Source organism: Scatophagus argus, chromosome 16, assembly GCF_020382885.2.
Source record: "Scatophagus argus isolate fScaArg1 chromosome 16, fScaArg1.pri, whole genome shotgun sequence".
Lineage (NCBI taxonomy): Eukaryota > Metazoa > Chordata > Actinopteri > Scatophagidae > Scatophagus > Scatophagus argus.
Genome location: NC_058508.1, coordinates 2,917,420 through 2,939,494, shown reverse-complemented (window position 1 = coordinate 2,939,494; position 22,075 = coordinate 2,917,420). Strand labels below are relative to the sequence as shown.

Below are 22,075 nucleotides of genomic sequence, written 5' to 3'. Positions count from 1 at the left end.
CTATTGTTCTCACATATGGCGCGTGAGTTTGTGGGAATATCCCCTGATATATACAGAGCTAAACATACTGCCGTAAAATGTTAATTCGTGGGCTACTGAAGGACACAAAGTTTGTTATTATCATTTCCTTACAACTAAATAGCATATTTACTGTTCAACTTTAGAAGAAAGAAAGAAAGATGGACAGCAAAAGGAAAAGGTTTGAGGCATATTCTTCTCAGCTGGAAAAGTAAACGTTGCCAGACATTAATCTTGCAGTGGAAAAATCAGATAAGGAGAGTAATATTTTATGGATGGTGCGCGAGATAAGAGTTTAGTTTTGACAGGGTTGTGGAGATAAGGCTGAGGAGAGGAAGAGCTCTGCTTTGCTAAACTCCCTCTCTAAAATGGTTTGGGGATATATAAATAGGACAGCTGTTAGCCTCATGCATAAAACCACCACTTTACAGCCACTCTGCTTATGCTTACACACATTACACACGCGCGTGCGCACGCGCTCTTTCTTTCTCTGTCACACCTCAAGCACTATTGTTTAGAATCATAATATTGAGATACAATATATCATTTCTTTTATCAGCATTAAACGTTATAGTCATCCTCGTTACCTTTGAAAACATATTCCTGCATTTGAACGCGTGTTTTTACAGCTAAGCTACGTTATGTTGTCGCTGGTTGCCATTGGACACCGAGGGCCACAGGGTGCGTCAGTGAATGCTGTCAGACCGGGTAACTGTGTTACAAGAATAATACATGTAGGACACTTTAGTCCATTCACTTGTGTGTGACTGTGTGTAATATTAGCATTAGGTGAGCTTTATATTTTTTATCCATTTGTGGTTTTAAACTCAAAAATGACCTGAATCAGGAAAAGTCTCCTTGTGTTGAGCTTAAGATTAGTGTAATAATAATAATAACAACAACAACAATAATACACAGCCCACTTTGTTTCTACCTACACTATATTTTATTGGTCGCCATTTATCACCATTCATTTTATCTTTATCCTTCACCAGCTAAACCAGATAATTGTCAAATAATCTCGAATTATAAAATGTAAATATAAAAAGGCAAATATTCGAAAAGAAAATGACTCCATATAAACTGTTAGCCGGCGTGAACAAAGTGTGTAGTCAAACACCTGCAACCCCCCCGCCAGACATCTCCTCACCCACCTCTATGTCACCGAATACCTTCCGCCCCCCCCCCACCACCACCACCTTCAACCCCTCCATTTTTCCTGTCTTTCTTTTCCCTTCATCTCTCTCTGTACATTGCGGCGGCAGGAGGAGCCTTGCTTTTGTTACCGGGGAAGGGAAGGGGAGGTCAGGCCTTCACCTCTCCTTTGCCTCCTGCTATCATTTCTCTCATCTGTACCCCCCCTCCCCACCTCTGCTCCTCGTACTCCCCTCCCTCTTTTTTTTGCCTTTGACATACAGCAATTGGTCTGGAGTCGAGTGAGGAAAGGCGAGGGCGGAACTCACGCACGACAGTGAACTTTTGACCCTTCAACTCCGTGAACCTTCTGCTACGGGTTGGCTGTTAGCTTGGACATCCAGCCGGGCTGTTCTCTTGATAATAACCCTGGATTCCTTTTGCTCCTGCGCATTGCTTCGAGCAGGAGCACAGAGGGAAAATGAACGGTAGAAACAGCGACAGTAGTAGGTTTTAAATAACTCGCTAGCAGATAAATGCTATCGAAGTTTTCTGCTTTTGACTGAGCTTGCTTAGCTGGTGTACGGCTTAGCTTGTCCTCTCTCCGGCTAAAGATGGCCTAAAGGAGCCAGAAGTTAATCGACATTTTCTCTCTGAACCTTACACTGACGGAAATCCTCGTGTGTCTCTGTACACCCACCATTAATCAACTGCAGAAGACGGGGACAGTTCTGACAGTTGTATATTTTAACAGCGAGGGAGACGCGAGAGCTTGTTACAGGTTATCGTCGGTTAGGATTCAAAAGAACGGGGGCGCGTGCTGGGAGGGAGGCAGGAACAGAGTGGGGCTCGTGGGGGCTCTCGTGCTGGCTCTCGCTGTCCTACTGGTCTGAAGCGGGCTCTGGTGGTGGCAAGAGAGAGCTGCATTCTCTGGGAAAATAAATTCCTCTGGAACACACTGAAAGCGTGGAATGGCCATTAAAATAAAGCGGAATAAGGCTAAAACTCATTAAATCTTGTTAGGGAAGGAAAACTTGTTGTGGACAGCAAAAAGCTTGATTTTAAAGGGCTTATGAAGCTGGAGCCGCTAGAACGAGCCTGCCCTCTCGTCTGTATTATGTTACCTCTCGTGACTGCTATCACACAACTGACGGGCTGCTGCAATTAGCTATTAGCTAATTAACCGCCACTAAGCGATTAATAGTAAATACCAAATAATAATAATAGTTGTTATTATTATTATAATTGTCGTTGTTGTTGTTGTTATCATTATTATCAGCCTATGTATTGGTATAAGTAGTAGGAGTAGACTAGTATATTACTGCTTGTAGTAGACTACTAATAACAGGCTTACCGTAACTAGAACTAAATAGAAATAGAAATAACAGAAACTGAGAGTAGTTAATAATATTAGTAATGTTAATAATATCCTTCATTTGACATATTCTTTCACCACATCTTTATGTGTATGACTCTTTTCTCAATAAACCTTTTCAAATCTGAAAGCAACGGCTAACTGTAGTCTTTTTGTTATGGTGTGTTACCCAGGCGGACATGGCATAACCTGAAATGCTGTGTAAACACAGTACCCACCCATGACCTGGGTAACTTTAAATATTTGCAAGGTTATCGGCTTGTCATAACCCATCGCCAAGGCAAACAGAACCTATTCTGGTCTTATCCAGGCTTTATTCTTAGCCTCACAAAGCAGCACAGATAAAGACTGTTGATTGCAAAGACTTTTGAAATTAATAACACAATCATGACTGGTCTACGTTTATTTCGAGCACTCGGCATTGATTTAAAACGCCGATCACTTGACGCAGGTTAATTTATACAGATTATTTTCCTTTTACGGAGGTTATCCTGTCCAGTTACCACTTTGTATTTACCCAGCTTGCGGAAGTTTTTTTGTTTGTCTGAGGAACACTGAGAGAACAACAGATCAATAAAAGCAGCCAGTTGTTAAATCCTTTTTTCCTCCATTTTGAATAAATAAACAAACACAAACGCAGGCGGGGAGGGGGGGCTGGAAGCTGTCATCCCTCTCCTGCGCCTGGACGGGAGTCTCCTCGTGCAGTGCGTGGCTTGAGCCCGTCTGCTGACCTCGCGATGACTCCTGCTCGTGCATTATTCATGAGGCGTGGCCGCGCGATTCACCCCTATCAGTATGCAGAAGACATCAAGGCTTCGCAAATGCCGATTTAAACGTAAAGCAATCACAGGAGATGCTGCGACGGTTCAGAGCCAGGTCTCTCTCTCCCTCTCTTTGTCTGTGTGTGATTGCAGGGGACAGGGAATAGGTTATTTGCTAAAAAGAAAAAGCAGCAGTATCCCTACCCTGTCTATAGCTCCAATCCACAAAATGGACTTCTGTACGAACATAAAAACGCAGGAAATAGCCCAAATTTAACGAAATTGCCTCAAATGATCAAATTAGGGCTGAGAAAAAAAACACAGCAAGTGTTTCACGCCGGTGGTTTCTGTAAAAACACACACAGGATCTTCCCATGCCCGGGTCATTCACCTTTCTCTCTCCCTCAGCTTTCTCATGCCCTCCCAATAAACCCACCAAACACAACAAAACACACCCCACTTACTCCCACACAAAGCCCGCGACTCACACACACAGACAAACACACCTTTGCAATGCAATGAGAGAGAGAGAAAAAAAAAAGGGCCAGTCGCATTAGTTACTCACCCCACTCATCATCACCAACACACAGACTGTAAAGCCAAACTCAGCGCCTTCTGACAGCCTCGACAGGTTCAAAGGAGCAGCAAGCCCGTACACATAATGCACATAATACACATAATACTGAGGAGAAGCGGCTCTGCAGGCTGGAGCTGCCCTGTGTACATAAACGGGAAACAGATGACACACACACACACAGCAAAAAAACAAAGGAGCCCATACAGAGCTGCTGCTGTGCCTTCCCATGTAGCAGCCTCTCTCACTTAGCCCGACAAGAGAAGGAACTATGTGTCACGCGTGTCATGTCCCGTCCCTGTGTGTAGGCCTATATGTTTGTGTGTGTGTGTGTGTGTGTGTTGGGGGGGGCGCTTGGTGCTGCTGGGGGTGTTCCTGTATCATCATTAAAAGGAGGAAGTTGATGAAAAATGAAATGGGGAGTTTTTTTGCCTTCCTGTTTACTGAACTGAAACTTCCCCAAGGACCTGCAGGCCGGTCCCGAGGCACACACACACACACATACACACACACATACACACACACATAGTCACAAATCCATACGAACCGTTATCTCCCCACCGGAAATACAAAGTTCATTTTTGTCATGCCAGAAAAGAGCATAACATGTACACATAGAAAAACACGTCTGTTTCTGGTTTGTGTAAGAAAGGAATACAAATATAGTACCCAATAATATTTTAGGTATTTTCTACATATTTTAAATATAATGGTTCAAAAAATATATAGAAAAAATAAATATCCCATGAAAGCCGCATAAAAAAAATCGCATTTGGATATTTTTGGAGCGGGAAACGCTTTTGACTGATATTAAGGCTTTTATTTGAAAATACATCCTGGAAAGACAGATCATTTTTGTCAATATTTCAGTTTTTAGTAGAACTTATTTGAATTTTAAAAAAAGAAGGGGGGTGGGGAGGGTAAATGTTAGATGGCATCCGTGAAACGAAGCTTTATTCCGTAATTTGCAGAGAAAAGTCTTCCGTTTTTGCCCACTGGTGCCTGCATAATTTATGGTATCCAGAGCTCGACTCTGAGCAACATTCTTGTGAAGCTTGTGAAAAATCATTGCGATGGCGGAGGGCAGCGCCAGGAATCCCCAGACTGAAAATACATTGGGGCAGGCTGGCTTCACATGTAAAGTGAACATAATAAATGAGAGTTTGAGAGCAGAGAGAGACTTCCGAAAGCAGAATCCTCCTCTCTTATTTGCGGAGTGCAGAGGACACCGGATTAACTGTGTGGTCGTGGCGAGGAGAAATACACTCATGCGTGAAGTACTCTGTAAATACTGCAAGAGCGGGTTTACGTAAGGTTTACTGAGGCTACTATGTGAAATACTTTGTATAAAATATAAATAAATAAAATAGAGAAATAGAAAAAAAACAACTTCATTTGAGAGAGAAAATAGAAAATAGGTTTAACGACAACTAGGCCTAAAAATATAATGTAAAAATATCATGGTCATGTTTGGGGAAAAGTTCAAACAAACAAGTACAATAAAGAATGACTTTTGGATTCCACCAAACAGACACACATTTTAACGAAAAAAGATATTTAATTCAAGGTCCGCTACTATCTTTTTTTTTCCCTCAGAGCCCCTTGTCATTTATGGGATGGACTCCGTGTTATGTATATATCATACTACATATAAATTCTATTTTCTAAAATGATTTTCCTGCAACCTCAAATACGTTTAAATCAAAATTCAGAAATGAATTCACTGTGTCTGTGCACAAGTTCCTGTTCTGGCGTATGTCAGTGCTGGGACTCATCCGCCTCTCCTCACTGTGTATGTCGGCCTCTTCGGGGAGCCATGTTGAGGTTGATCTTAACACAAAAGAAGAACTATTAATTTTATTATCTTATTGTGACGTAGCTCCTTTTGATGGACACTTTCACCGCCGGAGATCTGCTGATGATAACTCTCCACCGGGAGCGGCGTGACTCCGCAGTGATTGAATATTTTTAAAAAAGTCCGAAAGTACGCCGAAATCTGAGCGTCAGCCGTGACACGAGACATTAAACAATTTACATGATGGATCTAAGCAATAAGAGCGAGGGCGCGCGCGCGAACAGAGGACGGTGCCGCGTGACTGGTAGCCTCTCTGTTTGACAGCTCGAGTCCCGCTTCAGACATCAGAGGGAAATAGTGTGGAGAACTAATAAAGATTTACAGGGTCAGAGGAAACAGAAAGACGCCGCACTGTGAACACCTCCACCTTCTCTCCTTTTATTCACACGCAGCCTGTCCTTATTTCATTATTATTTCATAACATCAGATAAAGCTGCTGGTTTCCTCAGCGGCCTGGTGTAATCGACCAATAATGGTGATTTTGTGTGTGTGTGTGTGTGTGTGTGTGGCTAAATAAAACAGCTGTGTTACAGCTGATTTGTACGGATAAATTAGGGTCACATTGTGAAACATGTCGCTTTATATTTTCCTCAGCATTAAGTGACTTGAATAACTCGCTTTCCTGTTTGTGTGCATGCAGAGTGTTTCTTATTATTTCATGTCACATTCACAATTCTCTATTGTTTTTTGGTGTTTTTAAGATGTTACATGATACAAGTTCATTGGGCTGTTTTAATGGAGGGTTTTGGTGTCACGTGGTGTGATCAGTGGCCTATTACCTTAAAGAATTGCGTTAATTTTTAATACTGTAACTGCAGGCTGCAATGTGGTTTCATTCCTTCAGTGTTCAAACGGGTGTATTTGGGAGTTCATCTGACTTGGAGGCTGTTTGACTGAATTTCAGTGTTAGAAAAGAAGAGTTCTGGTGTCGCTTCTATTGAACGGGTTAAAGTTTTAACACGACTAAGAGCTTTCATGATGGTTTCGTTGGCTCACTGAGGGCAGTGTTTGCCTGTCCTCGCTGTATTCTAATATAAACGAGTAATAACAAATAATTTCGCTAATACCTGCTTCAGTAAAGCGCTTTATGTCCTTTGTCTTAAAATGTCAGTAGCACTTGATGCAAAGGTCTTTTAAACAACAACCAAACAGCTGAAATGTAGTCTTGAACTTATTTATTAAGCTTGATTTAGGTGTGTTTTTGTGTTGTTAAAATTGTGGAAACTTTATCCGTATGGGGTTAATTCGGAGCATCTAAATTCAGAAGCTGGCTCGCTAATAAATAAATACATCTTGAGCTGAACAGATACACTGCATCTCTCTCTGTGTTTATGTGTTCGTGTGTGTGTCTGTGTGTGTGTGCGCGCTGAGAGTCAAAGAACAGGCCAAATCTCTGGTGTAAAATAATCTGCAAGGACTCTGGTGGTGAGCCTTGGGAATGTTTGTATCCACGACGTTTATTCACTCACACCCATCCTGCCTGGAAATACAAGGGCGGGGGGCGGACAAAGATTTTCTTGTGCCCAAGGACGCAGATCACTACAGGCTGTGTGTGTGTGTTGTCCTTGTCCATTTATTTCTTGGTTCATGTTAGCACACACGGGCATTTTCCCAACTCTTGATTATTCATTGACACAATTTTACGCACAGGGTGGCAGCGCGTAAAAGTGACAAAGAAGTGCTATGCAAGATTTCCTGTCCAAAAACTCTCCAACAAAAGCCATCACCGAGGAAGTATGAATTCACTTCACATTGTGGTTGCCATATACTGTCCCTGTGATCCAGTGGGAGAGAAAACATATGAGTCAGATCAGTTCCACACCATCCGAAATCACGTAAACTTCACCAACAACATCTGCCGGCCATCATCCTTTCACTGAATACATTATTCAAGCGTTCCAACAAGTCTGTGCATAAATTTAAGAAAGAAAAATCTGAAAGTCGTCTTCTAACCTGCATCATAACTGATCTGATTTGTTTCCACTTAATTTTACTGTAAATTTTAGTATGGTGCGCACGTATACGCAGACACACAATGACACAAATCACAGTGCGCACGTAAACCACTCTGTGTTTGCTGCCAGCCAATTCTCCACACTGGCAACCACATCGGCGCACTCTCCTGTGTGCTTTTGCGCCGTCGTTGCGCACGCACTAAAACGCATACAAGCGTTTATTGGGGTCTACATAAAAGTACACACTGCTGTGCGCGCGCAGCACCTCACTCCATCTGTGACGCCACCAACACGGTCCCGCTGTCCAGACCAGCCACAACAACGAATCTCAAATATCTCAAATACACCGGAGCTTAGCAGCACTCAGCGAGCGCGTTAATACAGAGTGAGTGAGTGACATGCTAATTACAAAGCTCTCTCTCTCTCTCACACACACACACACACACTCCCTCTCTCTCTCCCTTCACTCCCACCCTCTCCATCTACTTAGCTCCTTCAAACACTACTTACTGTGCGTCCTGGCTCTTTCTCTCCACCGGCTTTTCCCAGCGTCCAGAGCGGCACAGACCGCAGCTCGCCGGGCTCCGCGTGTGAACCGGAGCAGGAACAGCGGCCGGTTGTAGTGGCCTGCTCTGCCTCTCCCTCTCTCTCACACACACACAGACACACACATTCCCTCCCTCTCTCGCTCTGTCTCTACATTACTGACCCCTTTAGGATCCCCGCGAAGCCGTTAAACCGTCACTTGCTTTCTAGAATGTGAAATATATAGTACATTGTCAACTCCCCAAAACCATAAAACTAACTTTATGGACCCCACGTGACCAGAGGAGAGCCAGTGAGAGGTATCAGTCTGAGGCCAGGCCTGATCTTTACGATCCAACTTGGAGATAAAAACCCTCATCCGTTTGACATGTAAATGTCAAAGCTGCCTTCTTTTTTATAGTTTGGCCCAAAGCAGAAGGGGGTCTCACTTTAAAAAAATATCTCAACACACATGCACACACAGGAGGCAGGAGATAGCGGTTGTGTCCAGATGAGGCTCGGAGCAGGACCTCGTGTCCACACACAAACACACACAAGCGCGTGTATGAGCAAGGAAGCTGCAGCAGCATCAGTCGGTGAGTTTAAAAGTTCAGTTGGCTGTTTACGGTTGGAAACCAGGAGAGGGTAACCTAATTTGGCCGGGAGTGGCCTCCGTTAGGACGGAAAAAGGGAGACTGTTTAGAGAAAAGTGAGCAATTTGTCCACCGCCGGTAGTTTGTTGTCCTGTCAGACTCGGTCTGCAGAGATGAGAATTGCCCTGTGCGTGTCTCGTCTCTGTGTGTATATATGTGTGTGTGTGTACGCGTAATGTAGCATGTTTCTTGATTGTTGAGCATGGTGCTTTGATGCTGCTGATGTCCAGGAGGTTGTGGCCTTAGAAATGTGGCGTACAGTGCGGCCTGGAAAACAGAACACAGGCCTGTTAGGTCTGGTGCCACTTCACGCGCAATGCTGATCTTTTTTTAAAAAGAATCTTCAGTCACTTGGTAGAACTGAAATGAAAGGACAACTGTTAAAACTACATTCAAGGCTCTGAAAGCCGTATTCAAATAGGTAGAATGTGGTGAAGGACGGAACTGCGTAGAAGTACATAAGAATGCTCTGCTAGAACTGGACTTGGATTGGTCGCAAAGTTAGACTAGAACCACAGACGGCTTAATCCGCATCAAATTCTCAAATAGACCAAATGACACACTGAGCTCTGAGTTTGGCAGCTGACAGATGATGTCATCCCGAGACACATATGAAATACATGATTCACAATAAATTTCTAGCAGCATCAAGCACAAATATTCCCGATTGATTTGTCTTGAGCAGTTCCCGGCCAAGGAAGCCGCTGCAGCACATGCTGAAGACCTATAAAGCTTTTGGCTGGCGTAAATGTCATGATTTTCAAGCCCGGTTAGGCCATTTGTGCGTCAATTTGGTACATCACCAACAGCAGCTCTTCACGTCTGTCTGGTTTTGATGAGTATGGAGAACTTTATTGTTTTTTTTTCTTACTCCGAGTTACAAACAAATACAAAAAGCTCATTGGCAGAAAGCTTACAGGCCTCACAGGACGGTAGCCATTTCCCTTACATGCGTACACACACACTCTCAAACCACACACACACACACACACACACACACACACACACACACACACACACACAACAACAACTACAAATAGCCGAATGGTCACATTTAAAAATGTCCATATATATCTATATACATCTTTTCTGAAACATGGATTCAATAATTACAATAATAATAACAATAATATACAGTTACATTTTTGAATAATAGCGCTATGCACAACATTATGTGGATCTATACGGAGGCGCAAGGGAGGGCAAGTTTGATTTTGGACACACACACACACACATACTCACACACACACACCTTCCCTGCTTCCTCAATAAAAATGGGAGCAGATCTGAATGACAGTAACAGACAGAAAGGACGGGGGATTCAAACTAGAAAGGCTATACACGCGTTACTGTCTGTAAATAACTTACAATAAGAGCTCACATGCTAACTTCTCTAGAAAGCACTTTGTCAATTACAAAACATCGCACTGGACGCAAGAAACGATATTTAGACATTAAACAACAAGTAGGTAGTAAGGTTGTAAGGGCGGACGTAGGCCTAGGTAGAAACGTAGTTAGGTAGCATTATCCATCCTGTCCTTATCGCCTCTCCTCGGGACAGCTGCTTAAAAAAACAACAACAACATATAGGAACACTAGGTTTTTGTTTTTTACATGAGAAAGTACCACAGTCATCGTGTTTTTTTTTGTTTGTTTTGTTTTTTTTTAACACCAAAGACCAACATGCCGAACAAATAAAAAGTGCTGCGCTGCTGTACAGTACTCGGTTGATGATAGGAAGTGTTCTTTAAATCTAGATTTGGAATCTGTTTGTTGTTTCTTCATCACCGTCTCCTTTCGCTCCGTTTCTGCTCATTTCAGCTGTATATTCTATGGTTTTCTTCAAGTTTTCTTTATTTTTTTCTGCGCTTTACGCTTTTGTGTCTCTCCTTCCTCCTGGGTGGCCCGCACATGGTAGAAACCTTTACACAGAGATGGGATTTGTTAAACGGGTTAATATCTAGGGCTGGAAGGCGCTGCCGGCGGTGGCGAGGCTCATGCTTTTCAGTTTGTTGTCCTTCTTCCACTTCATCCTCCGGTTCTGGAACCAGATTTTGATCTGGCGCTCCGTGAGGCAGAGCGCGTGCGCGATCTCGATCCGCCGCCGCCGCGTGAGGTACCGGTTGAAGTGGAACTCCTTCTCGAGCTCGAGCGTCTGGTAGCGCGTGTAGGCTGTCCTCGCCCGTTTCCCGTCCGGGCCAGTCATATCTGAGGGTTTGGAGCGAACAGAAGGCTGTTATGGGACGTGTTTGGCTGCATCAACACGTGATATGAACGGGTGATCATTAGAAATGCAAACAAAGAGTTGGTGGGAAAACTACCTGACAGTACGCTAAAATACAGAGAACCACAAACGCCTCTCTGACGTGATGCCTCACAAAGCTTGTGTTTTCTACTGGTTTGCTGCGTTGAATTCTCGCATAGTGTAGCTACAGGTGTTAATGTGCTCGTGTCCACCCACTCTATGCCCCCCTCCCACACACACACACACACACACATAGCTACGCACATATACAGAAGACTGACTATATCAGAATGAACGTACGTTACGGCACAACAAAAGTGCATAAAACCGTCCCTAACTGTGACAGCAGTCTTTCTTGACACATTTTATTTCGGCAATTTCCACTCCACAGCCTGTGCTTAAGGATTTGCTTTTATTTGTCACATTACTGTTTTCTTTTTTTATCTACCTCCCTTCACCATCACCCTCTCTATCCCCCCTTTTCACTCCCTCTAGCTCCCTTCAGGGTTTTATTGCCCCGTCCTCTGCCTCACCTCCCTAATAAAGTTCCCACACGTAATAAAGCTTCACTTTTCAAAGGAGCAACAGCCTGCAAAGCCTTCCCGGCCTCTCTTTCTTTTTTCTCCTTCTTCTTCTTTTTTTTTCTTCTTTTCCCACCCGGCTCTGTCTGCGCTCCACAGCCTGTTGGGCTTTGCTGCCCGGCTTGCCTCTCCCTTGACAGATTTATGACGCTTTTGTGGAATTTGCTTAAATAAAAAAAAAAGAGGGAGAAAAGACAGAGGAAACAACCATCCGGCGTTCCTTGCTTCTACGGGAGGGAAATGCAAAACGAATTAGGCTGTGATGCACTGAGAAAACACACTAATATTAACCAGAGGGAGGCCAGCTGCCCTGCTTAGTTACTCTCTGGTTCTAAAATAAGTAAATAATAAATAGTGAAATATCTGAATACATCTTAATAATTAAATCCATCAGATAGCTGGTGCTGTACAGGGAAGTTCAAGGCATCGCTGACTGATTTCTGACATTTGAAAATACTGAATTAACGCAGTGTTAAAAAGGCTTGAGGCTGCGGACAAATAAGAGGAACCGTGTCTAAATATGTGTCTTTCAGAGCTATTCTCAAGCAGCCAATTTACTCAACTCAAATCAAAGCAGCAATAATTCTGCTGAATCTTTTGTGTGTGTTCAAAGAGGCACAGAGCACCATGGCTCCCCATGTAGTTTCTAAAAGCACTAAACTGTCACCAACCCCATGTGTCCAAACAATCTATTGAGCCAGCGTTATGAATATTATCGCCCTGGAACTTGTATGATACAGAGCTAATAAGCTGTAAACACAAGAGCAGCATGTACCATGGCTAATGTGCAGCTTTCTCATCCAGGGGAATATCTGTGGTGTCTGAGCCTCGCTGCCCGTCGTGCTGCCAGCGGCTGATCCCGCCGGGCCGCCCTCCTGCTTCTGCATGACTTGCGGGTGCCCGGTCCTGGGAGGCGGGTTGCTGCTGTGGCCGGCGTCCCGGTTGTGCTGTAACTCCTCGGTCTCTGGCGACGCGTCGTCCAGCTCCGTGAAACGCTTCGTCGTGCCACCGCCGCCACCACCACCGCCGGAGGAGGTGGAGGACAGGTTTGTGGAGCTGAGATTACCGTTTCCTGGTTGCTCCGAGCAGGGGGACGAGCTCCGGGCGGCCAGTTTGTTGTCTCCATTACCGGGTGACAGGAGGGAGTCTGCCGCAGAGGCGAGAGAGCAACTGGACGGCTGTCTGTAGCTCCTCTCCGATGCTGGGGAGCCGAAGCCAAGAGACTCCCCGACCACCGAGCCGCCCCCGAAGTGTCCTCCGGTGTTGGAGGCGCTGCTGCTCCCCCCTCCTCGGTTGGTGACCGTCAGGTCCATGCCATTGTAGCCGTAGCCGTAAGAGCCCGTCGCATGGTGCATGGTGGCGGAGGAAGAGTCCCTGTACGTCCCGCCGTTCATTGCGCCGCTGCTGGCTCCATAATTTAGCAGTTGATAGTCGGGGCCATTTGGGTAGCGCCCCGAGAACGAGTTTACAAAGTAAGAGCTCATTTAGGTTGTTTTAGAGAGTTGCAGGCTTACAGTTGAGTACTAAGGGGCGCTTGATTTGTTAGATTTCTCTTGGTCGTTATAACGCGGGTACTTTCAACGATTTATGATGTATTAGTGAATTATGGCGTTGCACTGTACTTCGTTTTTAGCTATGTATGCGCCGTCCAAATATGGGGGTGGGGTGGTGTGTGTCAGTGTGTTGGATTGAGGGGTGTGTGTGTGTGTGTGAGATGGGGGAGGTGAGGGGTGAGGTGAGGGAGGAGAGACAGAGGGAAGGAGGGGGTGGGGGGTGGGGGGTCGGTCACGTGCTTTTGTTGACCAGTCGTAAATTCTCGCCGATGACTTCGGAGAGGTAATTCATGCTCTGAGGTTTCTAATGATGAAGGGATGGGCGGGGGCAGCTCTCTCTCTTTCTTTCCCTCTCTCTCTCTGGCTCTCTCTCCCCCTTTCTCTAGCGCCCTTTATTCTGCTGCTGGAGGTGCCGGGGGTGAGCTCCGAGCGCCACCTACTGCAGACATAATTTATTGCACTGATTAAAAAGAGAAAGAAGAAGGAAAGAGAGAAAGTAGATGTGCCAAAAAATCTTACAGTGCTGTTATGAAATATTGACACTGCCTGTTTCTCCCTGTGAGTGTGCGCGTCCCTCATCACTCAGGCCTGTTAACTGACCTTCGCTTAGGCTGAAAATTAGGAGGCAGTGACCATTAAGCATAATCAATAATCCGTTCATAATATGATATGGCTGACAAGCTAGTAAAAACTGCTGCCTTCCACCTTCAGCTGAAGGTATAGTTTTCTAACAGCAATTACAAAACCACACAAATTACATAACAATAATAATAATAATGACAGGATAAACAATCATTCAGATAAAGTGAAGCAATGAGGGCCGCATAAATTGGCCGGAAAAAGACAGCCACTTTACTTCTCTACTTTGGGTGATATATTTTTGTCAACAATATTTATAATAAAATACTGTCGATTAAACTATTTTTGACTTTAGTTGAATGGGCAGTGTGTTGACAATAAACTGTTACAATAACCAAAACCACACCACAACTTTAACCATTGGCACCTTACACACATGTATAAGTAAGCTGACTTTCCTACTCTCTGTCTGTCTGTCTGTCTCTATCTTGTATCCCCCCCCCCCCCCTTTCCCCCTGCAGCCTCCCTTCCAGCTGCAGAGGAGGAATGTTAAACCTGATCTGTGACGTCCACACTGGATGGAAATCTGCTGATTTATGATTTGTTGATTCCCGGGTTGGGATGCATTTCAGGCGTGTGTGTGTGTGTGTGTGTGTGTGTGTGTGTGTTAGTAGTCATCGTAGTAGTAGTAGGCCTCATCATGCACTCGGGTGCGCGGTGTGCAAGCTTCATTGTAACTATGACACACACACGCGTACATGTACATGAACATGGGACAGATGAGGAATTCCAGATTTTTGAGTGTGAAATGATACAAATGAATGCACTCTGCGGGGGAGTGTGTTTGTATAAATGTGCTGTCCTGTGTGTGTGTGTGTGTGTGTGTGTGCAGTTTCAGGCCACATTTCAGACACTCAGCTGCTCTCACACTGAGCGCCAGCAAAAGAAAGCAGCAGTTGGAATGGAAATCATCTTGAATATTCCAAAGTAACCAGGCAGAGTAAAAACAACTGCGAGCAACAGGGGGCTAAAATGCACAAAACAGATATACATGTAGGCTATTATTTTACCCCCTAGAGTCTTAATGTTAATACCAATTCAGCCGACTTTTGGGCTGAAAGCAGGCCGAGTGGCTATAAAGCGCAGGACATAAAGCGTGCCAGGAATGGCCAGTAAGCCACAGGGACGATGAGGAGGAGGCACTGACCCAGTTGGCGCAGGCTTCTGAACATATACTCCCCTCGATATATATATAGATTTTCACCATCACGCTGAATATTTGTACCGTGAAACAACTCGCTGGCCCCTTTGGTCCAAACAAATTCCACAGTCTCAGATAAGAAGGGTCAATGCACGACTTACTTTCATTTTTAGTTTATAATACAACTTTTAAAAACTGCAGACACTATTTTCTGTTTTTATGTCCTATTTCTGTATTTCTGTTACGCAGCGTAACCTTGACGTCATAGTCTGCAGTGTTTTGTCAACTCTCCAGTTTGCTTGGTGACTATAGGGTGGTCAGGACTCAGAGTTAGAATTCCTTCTAGTCAAACAAGGTGCTCCAGCTGGAGCCACGCAATCTGTATGTGCTCCTGCTCAGAGTGCTGAAATCATCCACTCAATAGCAGATTTTCTTACACATAGTGCACAAATGTGAGCACAATTCATAGCAATCGACAGAGTAGTTAAATCCTCACTTCAAGCTGTGCACTGATATTAAGATGCTATTATGATGCTACAGTTTTAGGGCTTTTCAGATTTTAACTCAAGTTGAAATGTTTTTGTCTAGCTCATGGTTTAAAGAAACCGTTTCAAACTCTTACAGAATCATCTCAGGAAGTCAGAGCATATAGAATGCAGCTTTTCAAAACTCCAGAAAACATAGGTGGAGGATATATGCATAGGCAATATAAAGATCCATAACATTCTTTGTCAAAAATACAAAAACACAAAACACGTGTGCGCAGTTAGTGTGTGTTGGTGAGTAAAATGAGCCCTCTGGGTCACAGTGAAACCATTTCCACTGGTTTTAACATAGAACATCTGCCAGCATGCAGTTCACCTTACAGCAGACGTGCTCAGTGTGGGAATCGAACCGCCAACCTTTGCACAAAGAGCCAAAGAAGTTTATATAACGCAACAGCCGGCCAAGTTATCTGCCTGGCTTTAACTTTGCCATAAAATATTCTTCCGAGATCATTTGATGGTGAGTCGGACTCTGTTTTTGTCTGTGGCTCTGGAACTGAATCTCACCACAAAACAACAGTGATTATCAATCAGCGCAGTGCACTGAATGAAATCGCATTAAATCGAAATGTACTGCTTCTCACAGAGGCCGATGAAAATATTTGATTTCCTCGGTGTGGTATTAATCATTAACTGACAACTCATGCCACCTATTACTTTGGCAGTACACCCTGCAACTGAAAGGGCTTTCATTAGCAAACTTAATATACCTTTTTCAACTCTATGTAGTCACGACAACTATAGCATTCAGTGAGCTGAAGGTTTACAGCAGATGTGAGTTTCTCCAATAGGCACATGCTATAATGATAATCATTTTAAAAGAAAATGGCACTGGTGGTATGGCTGTCGATAAACTCATACGAACTAAAGAACATTATTGTTATTATAATCAAAATGTGTCCTTTGTTTCCAGCAGAGTATACATAAAGAGGATACACACTGATTACACACTGTGTTAAAAGTGCATATCTTAACATTAGAACATTTCTTAAATTTGGATATTTTCAATCAATCAGTCGACTTCTGTAATACAAAGTTTTCATGTGAACACGTAGCACATACATTTTTGTGTGCATTTGTGTGTTGCTGCTCACGCTGTCAGTGTGTTCGTTCATGTTTGTATGTGTCCACTGTGCTAATCATTTACAAAGATAAGCTAAGGAAGAAAAAAAAGCGCCTTTTTGTGTTCACGCGCGTGCATCACTGAAACCCAAGCTGCCGCTGCCGAGAGATGAAACCCGCGCGCCGGTCACTCAGAGGACAAGCAGAGTTCAAAGGGTCACGAGGACATTGTCCACTTTGTCTGGGTGAAGTGTGTGTGTGTGTGTGTGTGTATGTGTGACGTGTCTGGCTGGCCGGCTCGAGGACAGGTCAACTTTCTCTCCCTCGGTCTGGTCATCAATTAGTTCAGCCCGCCATCAGCAGCAGCTCGCGCCCCTTGTCACTTCCCCTCCGGACCACCGCGTGCGCTTACTTGGCCCCGGGCTGGTGTTCGCCTCGCGCGCCGTAAATATCTGCGCTTAAAATTCTTTATGCGATGGTGTAACCAGAACAGTACATCATAAAATAAAACTGTTTTCTCAGTGTTTCCCTTCCACTGAACCAAAATGTCACTGCCCACACATAAATTAAATAAATAAATAAACATCTTTCCATACATTTCTTAACATTTTATTGAACATTTCTCATAGGTAGTATACGTAATTACTGACAAAAACACTAACAAAAACAAACAATGTAAAAATCCATAAAATATACACTTTCCTGAACGTTTTTAGGTAGTTTGGAGAATAACATCAGCAGGTTAACACCCCCTCCCACGCGCCCCCTTTCTATTGGAAAATTAAAACAGCCGGAAAAGTTAAATTACCCTCTCCCGCAATTACATTATTTTATTTTTTTCCTTGCTTATTTCTATACAGTTTAAATATGAACACCATATGACATACATACACTTCTCAAACAGCTCCCCACGTTGTTGTGTGTATTTGAAGGTACTGAAAGTGATACACACTACACGTTTAGGAAAACAGAAAACAAAACCATCGGGGGGGAGAAACAGCCTGAAGTCGAATCCTAAAGCTTCAAAACAAGTGCCTGCAAGACAAGAAAAATAAAAATAAAAACTAAATAGAATATAAGAAGTTAGGTTCTATTGGAATGCAGCAAGAAATTGTGTCTTGACACAGTTTGTCATCGAGTGGCGGGTTGTTTACACGCTTCGGATGTCATAGCTTGTCCGCCACCGTTCTCTCTCTCTCTCTCTTTTTTTTCTATTCTTTGTTCTTTTTTAATCTCTTAATTTTATCAGTTTTTTTCTCCTCCACAGCCATGCGATCCTTTCTCAACAGTCAAATGATTTCCCAATTTTCACAGCACACAGAGAGGCAAATTGAGCCTATAGAAGCAGTGGGATACATTTTTGGATGAGTGGCGATACTCGAGGAATCAAAAATGGATATTCTTCTCCTTAGTTCTCTAATATGTTTCACCCCTGCTCCGGCTTAAAAAAAAAAAGAAAAGTAAAACGAAATGTAGGCTACTTTTTCCCAGAGTTTTCACATCAGACAAAGGTCTGGACGAAGTTTGAGACGGGGAGGGGAAAGGATTAACCAGCATGTCTTTTCTTCCATCCTCCTCTTCCTCTTTTATGTATCTTACATCAGTTTGTCTCTCCTCTTTCACTCCGTCCGTTTCTCTTCTTCTTCTGCACCGTTCACCGTGGAGGAAGAGGAGGAGGACGACGAGGAAGATGAGGAGTTGATCAATTTGTTCTCCTTCTTCCACTTCATCCTCCGGTTCTGGAACCAGATTTTGATCTGGCGCTCCGTGAGGCAGAGCGCGTGCGCGATCTCGATCCGCCGCCGCCGCGTGAGGTACCGGTTGAAGTGGAACTCCTTCTCTAGCTCGAGCGTCTGGTAGCGCGTGTAAGTCTGCCGTCCGCGCCTCCCGGGGCTGCCGAAAGTCCCTGAGAGAGAAGGAATGACAGAGAAAGTTACATTTTAACCAAAGTCAGAACACATAGACTGTAGGCCTACCTGCTGACATAGAGAGAAAGACTGGCTCACCCTGTGTTGCGTTCATGTCCGTTGTTCAATTCAATTTATTCTGTTCCTAACCTATCAGTGAAGGATCAATAAATTTAGAACTGAATCCCTCATTTATCCAACTAACGTTTTTGGTGTCTTTCTTAATATACACGTTTTTGACACTGATCTGCTTTCAGGAAGTTTATCTGGGAAAACTGACACTTGTTTCCTCTTTGTTGAAGGCTGGAATTTTGAAGTAGACAAAACGCTATCAAAAATAACAGCCCATCTATTTATTCAGCCTCAGAAAACGGAATATTTAAATGGTGTTGGTGAATAGCAGCATAAGACAAAACGATTTGTTTCAGTTTTGGAAATGGCTCCAACAACAACTGCAACAACAACAATAGTAATAATAATACTGATAATAATAAGAATAATATATATATTTTAAAGTGAGGGCAGTAACGATTCTATTTCAGAAGGTATTCCCCCCCTGTGAGGATCAGCTTCCAGGGCTTTAGTCTCCTCTGATCCTCACTAACTATATTTTGGCCCCCGGTGGTAAACAAATGGCCATGTTGTCAGTTTAGCAGCTTCAGTTTTCTGTATCGATCTGAAAAGCAGAGCATGGATGGAAAACCGCACGCTGCTCAGGGCACTAAATATCCATAAATAAAAACTCATCCAAACCAGATTATGGAGGAGCACTCAAGGTTTTTTGTGCCACTCTGTTCTCTCTCCAGCTGCCATTTACATCTTCGGCTGTCATTTATAGTCCGCGTTACTTTTTATTCCTTATATATTTCTTTGCGGCAGAGCCTGTTTCCACCTCATCTGTCATAACTCGGAGTGTCCTGCAGGGCTTTGTACAACAGTAGCCCAGCATCATCCACTCACTTATCAACAGACCGTTTTTCTCTGTTTAACAAAGACACTCGTGTTTACAGCAAAGTGCCTCACAACAATAATTTTATACTTTAGTTTAATTCGCACATCAGTGTAAAGGAGGACAAACTTGTGCTTATTTACGCAGTAATATGAATCAAATAACCCCCCACCCCACCCTGGAAGCTTGCCCTGCATGTATCACTTTCAATAAGAACTTGTCAGTGTTTTAACTGGCTATCTAATCTGCTCGGTTGTGAATAAACAGCGCATAATAGCAGTCTGCGGTAGAAGGTTAACAATACAGGCTCCATTTAAGATAACCCAAGAAAAGCTGTGATTTAAAAAAAACGGCTTGAGCTGTGATACTATTCTTCTTTTATCAGTAGGTGGTTTGTAAAAAGGAAAGAACGTTTTCCTCTTGAACGTGATTTTTGTTAAATTATTATTATTAGGTTATTATTTTTTACTTTTGTAAAGGGAGACTCGAACCCAAAAGAAGAAAAAAATATTAAACGTAGAAATGAAAAACAAAACAAAACAAAACAAAACAAAACAAAACGAGACAGACAAAGTTAAATAGATAAGTGTCTAGTGGAAACTTAAGTTTCCTCTCTGTCTGTCTTGGCTATCTTTCTATCTGTTTCTTGTTTTCACCCACAACACTCTCTGACAGGCTTTTCCTCTCAACTTTCTTTCCCCCTGCTCGGTAGCTGCGTCGGTCAGCAGGTCACATACAGTAACAGGAGCTACAACCCAAACAAACCCGGTTTATGACGGACTATAAAATACAGAGCACATGACTGACTGACAGGCCAACAAACGGGGATCATAAAGCAACTACTGGGTGAGGAGGAGGAGGAAAAGAGAAAGGAAAGACAGCAGAGGGGCTGACAGAGGAAACCAACGTCAGTTTTATGACGGGGATCATAAAATATGCAAGAAAGAGGGGAAAAGGAAGAAGAAGACGACACTCACCGTTGCACGCGTTCATTCGCTGCATCCACGGATAAATAGGGGCAGATGACGGTTGCTTATCCTCCATCGTGTCACCGAACAGCCCTTTCCCACTCAGCCCCGCGCACTCCGCCTTACGGTGCATGCCGTCCTGGCTCAGCGCGAGCTGGTGCTCGTCCAGGCTGCACGGGTGCTCCTTGTCCCGGTAGAAGCCAGTTGCCGCCGCTGCAGCCGCCGCTGCCGCCGCCGCCGTGGCGTAGTCGCAGGCACCGGCTCCGGCTGTGCCCCCAACGCCGACACCTGCTGCCGCCCTGTGCCCGCCGTACGCTCCGTTCGCAGCCTGCTGATAGTAGGTGGACGCCGTGTATGTTTTATCCTGGTGCACGCCGCTGCCGCTCGCGCCGTACGCCACGGCCGCGGCAGCGGTAACGGCTGCTGCCGGGTAGTGCCTGAGCGGGTGGTCGGCGGCGTATCCCGACGAGTAGAGCGGGATCTGACCCAGGAACGACTCCGCCGCCGCCTGCCCGCCTCCACCCGTTCCCGGTAGCGTCACCGGGAAAGAGGAGTTGACAAAATAGGAACTCATCGGGAGAAAGCCAGGAGAAGAAGGATGAGAAGAGAAGAAAGGATAGGAGAGGAAAAGAAGAGAAGAGGAGAGGGGAGGACAGGAGGGCACGACACAAACACAACAACAACGTTCACGCGATGAAGAAGAAGGAGGAGTAGAAGGAGGCTAACGGCTAACGGCTAACGGTTCTCCCTCCCGTCCTCCTTCCTCTGCCTTCCCCTGCCTGCACTTTATGATTTGTTGTGTTTTATAGCCGACAGTCCAACGGGCTGCTGCTATCACTTAGTTTATCGCAGATTGGGAGGAGGGGGGTGAGGAGGGTGAGAGAGGGTGAGAGAGGGGAAGGGGTATTTGGGTGGCTGAGTGCCAGTATGGGATAGAGAGAGAGAGGAGGTGGGAGAACAAGAGAGAGAGCCTGTGTGTGTGTGTGTGTGTGTGTGTGTGTGTGTAGAAGACGGGATGGGGTGAGGAGGGGTAAGGGGGAGGCAGAGACCAGCTGACCTCAGACTGACCAATGGGAAGCTTCCGTGCCTGGCATTCGTTCGCCCCCTTTCCTTTTCTTGGAGAGAGGAAGAAGAGGAGGAAGGGGAGAGAGGGCTGCAGGGGGGTGCTGGGAACCACCGCGACTCTCCCCCACCACTTCTCCCTTTTCCTATTTCCCTTTTTCAATCTCCCACTCCCTTTCTCTCTGTCTAAATCTCATTCAATCTCTCTGTCTAATCTTCCTCCGGTTCCCGGTGAGATTGCGCAATCACACCGGAATCCTCGGCGCGTTAAATTGATTCTTTCTCTCCCTGTGTGTCTTCGTCCGTCTGTTGTTGGACTCATAAAACACAGCAGCTCACAAACACACACACGCACGCGCTCCCTCCCCGATTGGGTTGGGGTTGGGGTGGCGGGGGGGGGGGGCACCACCAGAGGCAACCGAATAATAAAACATATCCCCGGCGCTTTGCAGATAATACCGACCGCATGAAAATGTGAAAATGAATTTGGCACGCGTAAATCACAACCGGGAGCGCGCACAAGTCATGTGTGGTCCCGTGTGTGTGTGTGTGTGTGTGTGTGTTTGTCTGCAC

The 22,075-nt window shown here is 44.7% G+C and overlaps 3 protein-coding genes and 1 long non-coding RNA gene across 6 annotated transcripts in view; 1 reads left to right on the top strand and 3 right to left on the bottom strand.

Annotated features, from left to right (window-relative positions):
• Nucleotides 1-22,075, bottom strand: part of hoxb3a (homeobox B3a) — an 88,890-nt gene that overhangs the window by 57,150 nt on the left and 9,665 nt on the right. The window contains exon 1 of one of the 3 annotated variants that reach the window (XM_046415147.1): nt 8,183-8,328. The exons of 1 other annotated variant lie outside the window; for it this stretch is intronic. The gene's annotated coding sequence lies outside the window, so the exon portion shown is untranslated. Of the gene's footprint in view, nt 1-3,853; nt 4,352-8,182; nt 8,329-22,075 lie in introns of those variants that run through there. One more of the 3 variants, XM_046415149.1, reaches the window with a different exon arrangement.
• Nucleotides 1-22,075, top strand: part of LOC124073152 — a 32,129-nt gene that overhangs the window by 4,373 nt on the left and 5,681 nt on the right. The window lies entirely within an intron of this gene.
• hoxb5a (homeobox B5a) lies at nt 8,342-13,406 on the bottom strand. The gene is made up of 2 exons (XM_046415153.1): nt 12,452-13,406; nt 8,342-11,058 (listed from the first exon to the last, which is right to left on the bottom strand). The coding sequence occupies exons 1-2, from the start codon at nt 13,158-13,160 to the stop codon at nt 10,811-10,813; spliced, it is 957 nt and encodes a 318-aa protein (XP_046271109.1). The 5' UTR covers nt 13,161-13,406; the 3' UTR covers nt 8,342-10,810.
• hoxb6a (homeobox B6a) lies at nt 17,210-22,061 on the bottom strand. Its single transcript, XM_046415156.1, has 2 exons — nt 20,450-22,061; nt 17,210-18,522 (listed from the first exon to the last, which is right to left on the bottom strand). Exons 1-2 carry the CDS (start codon nt 21,012-21,014, stop codon nt 18,236-18,238), a joined length of 852 nt encoding a protein of 283 aa, XP_046271112.1. The 5' UTR covers nt 21,015-22,061; the 3' UTR covers nt 17,210-18,235.

Excerpts from the sequence above, each read along its gene's own strand:
- hoxb5a (XM_046415153.1), bottom strand. The coding sequence starts at position 13,160 with ATGAGCTCTTACTTTGTAAACTCGTTCTCGGGGCGCTACCCAAATGGC. Across the intron at positions 11,059-12,451 it reads AAAGCTGCACATTAGCCATG|ATATGACTGGCCCGGACGGG; the intron begins GTACATGCTGCT and ends CCAAACCCTCAG.
- hoxb6a (XM_046415156.1), bottom strand. The coding sequence starts at position 21,014 with ATGAGTTCCTATTTTGTCAACTCCTCTTTCCCGGTGACGCTACCGGGA. Across the intron at positions 18,523-20,449 it reads GCGAATGAACGCGTGCAACG|GGACTTTCGGCAGCCCCGGG; the intron begins GTGAGTGTCGTC and ends CTTCTCTCTCAG.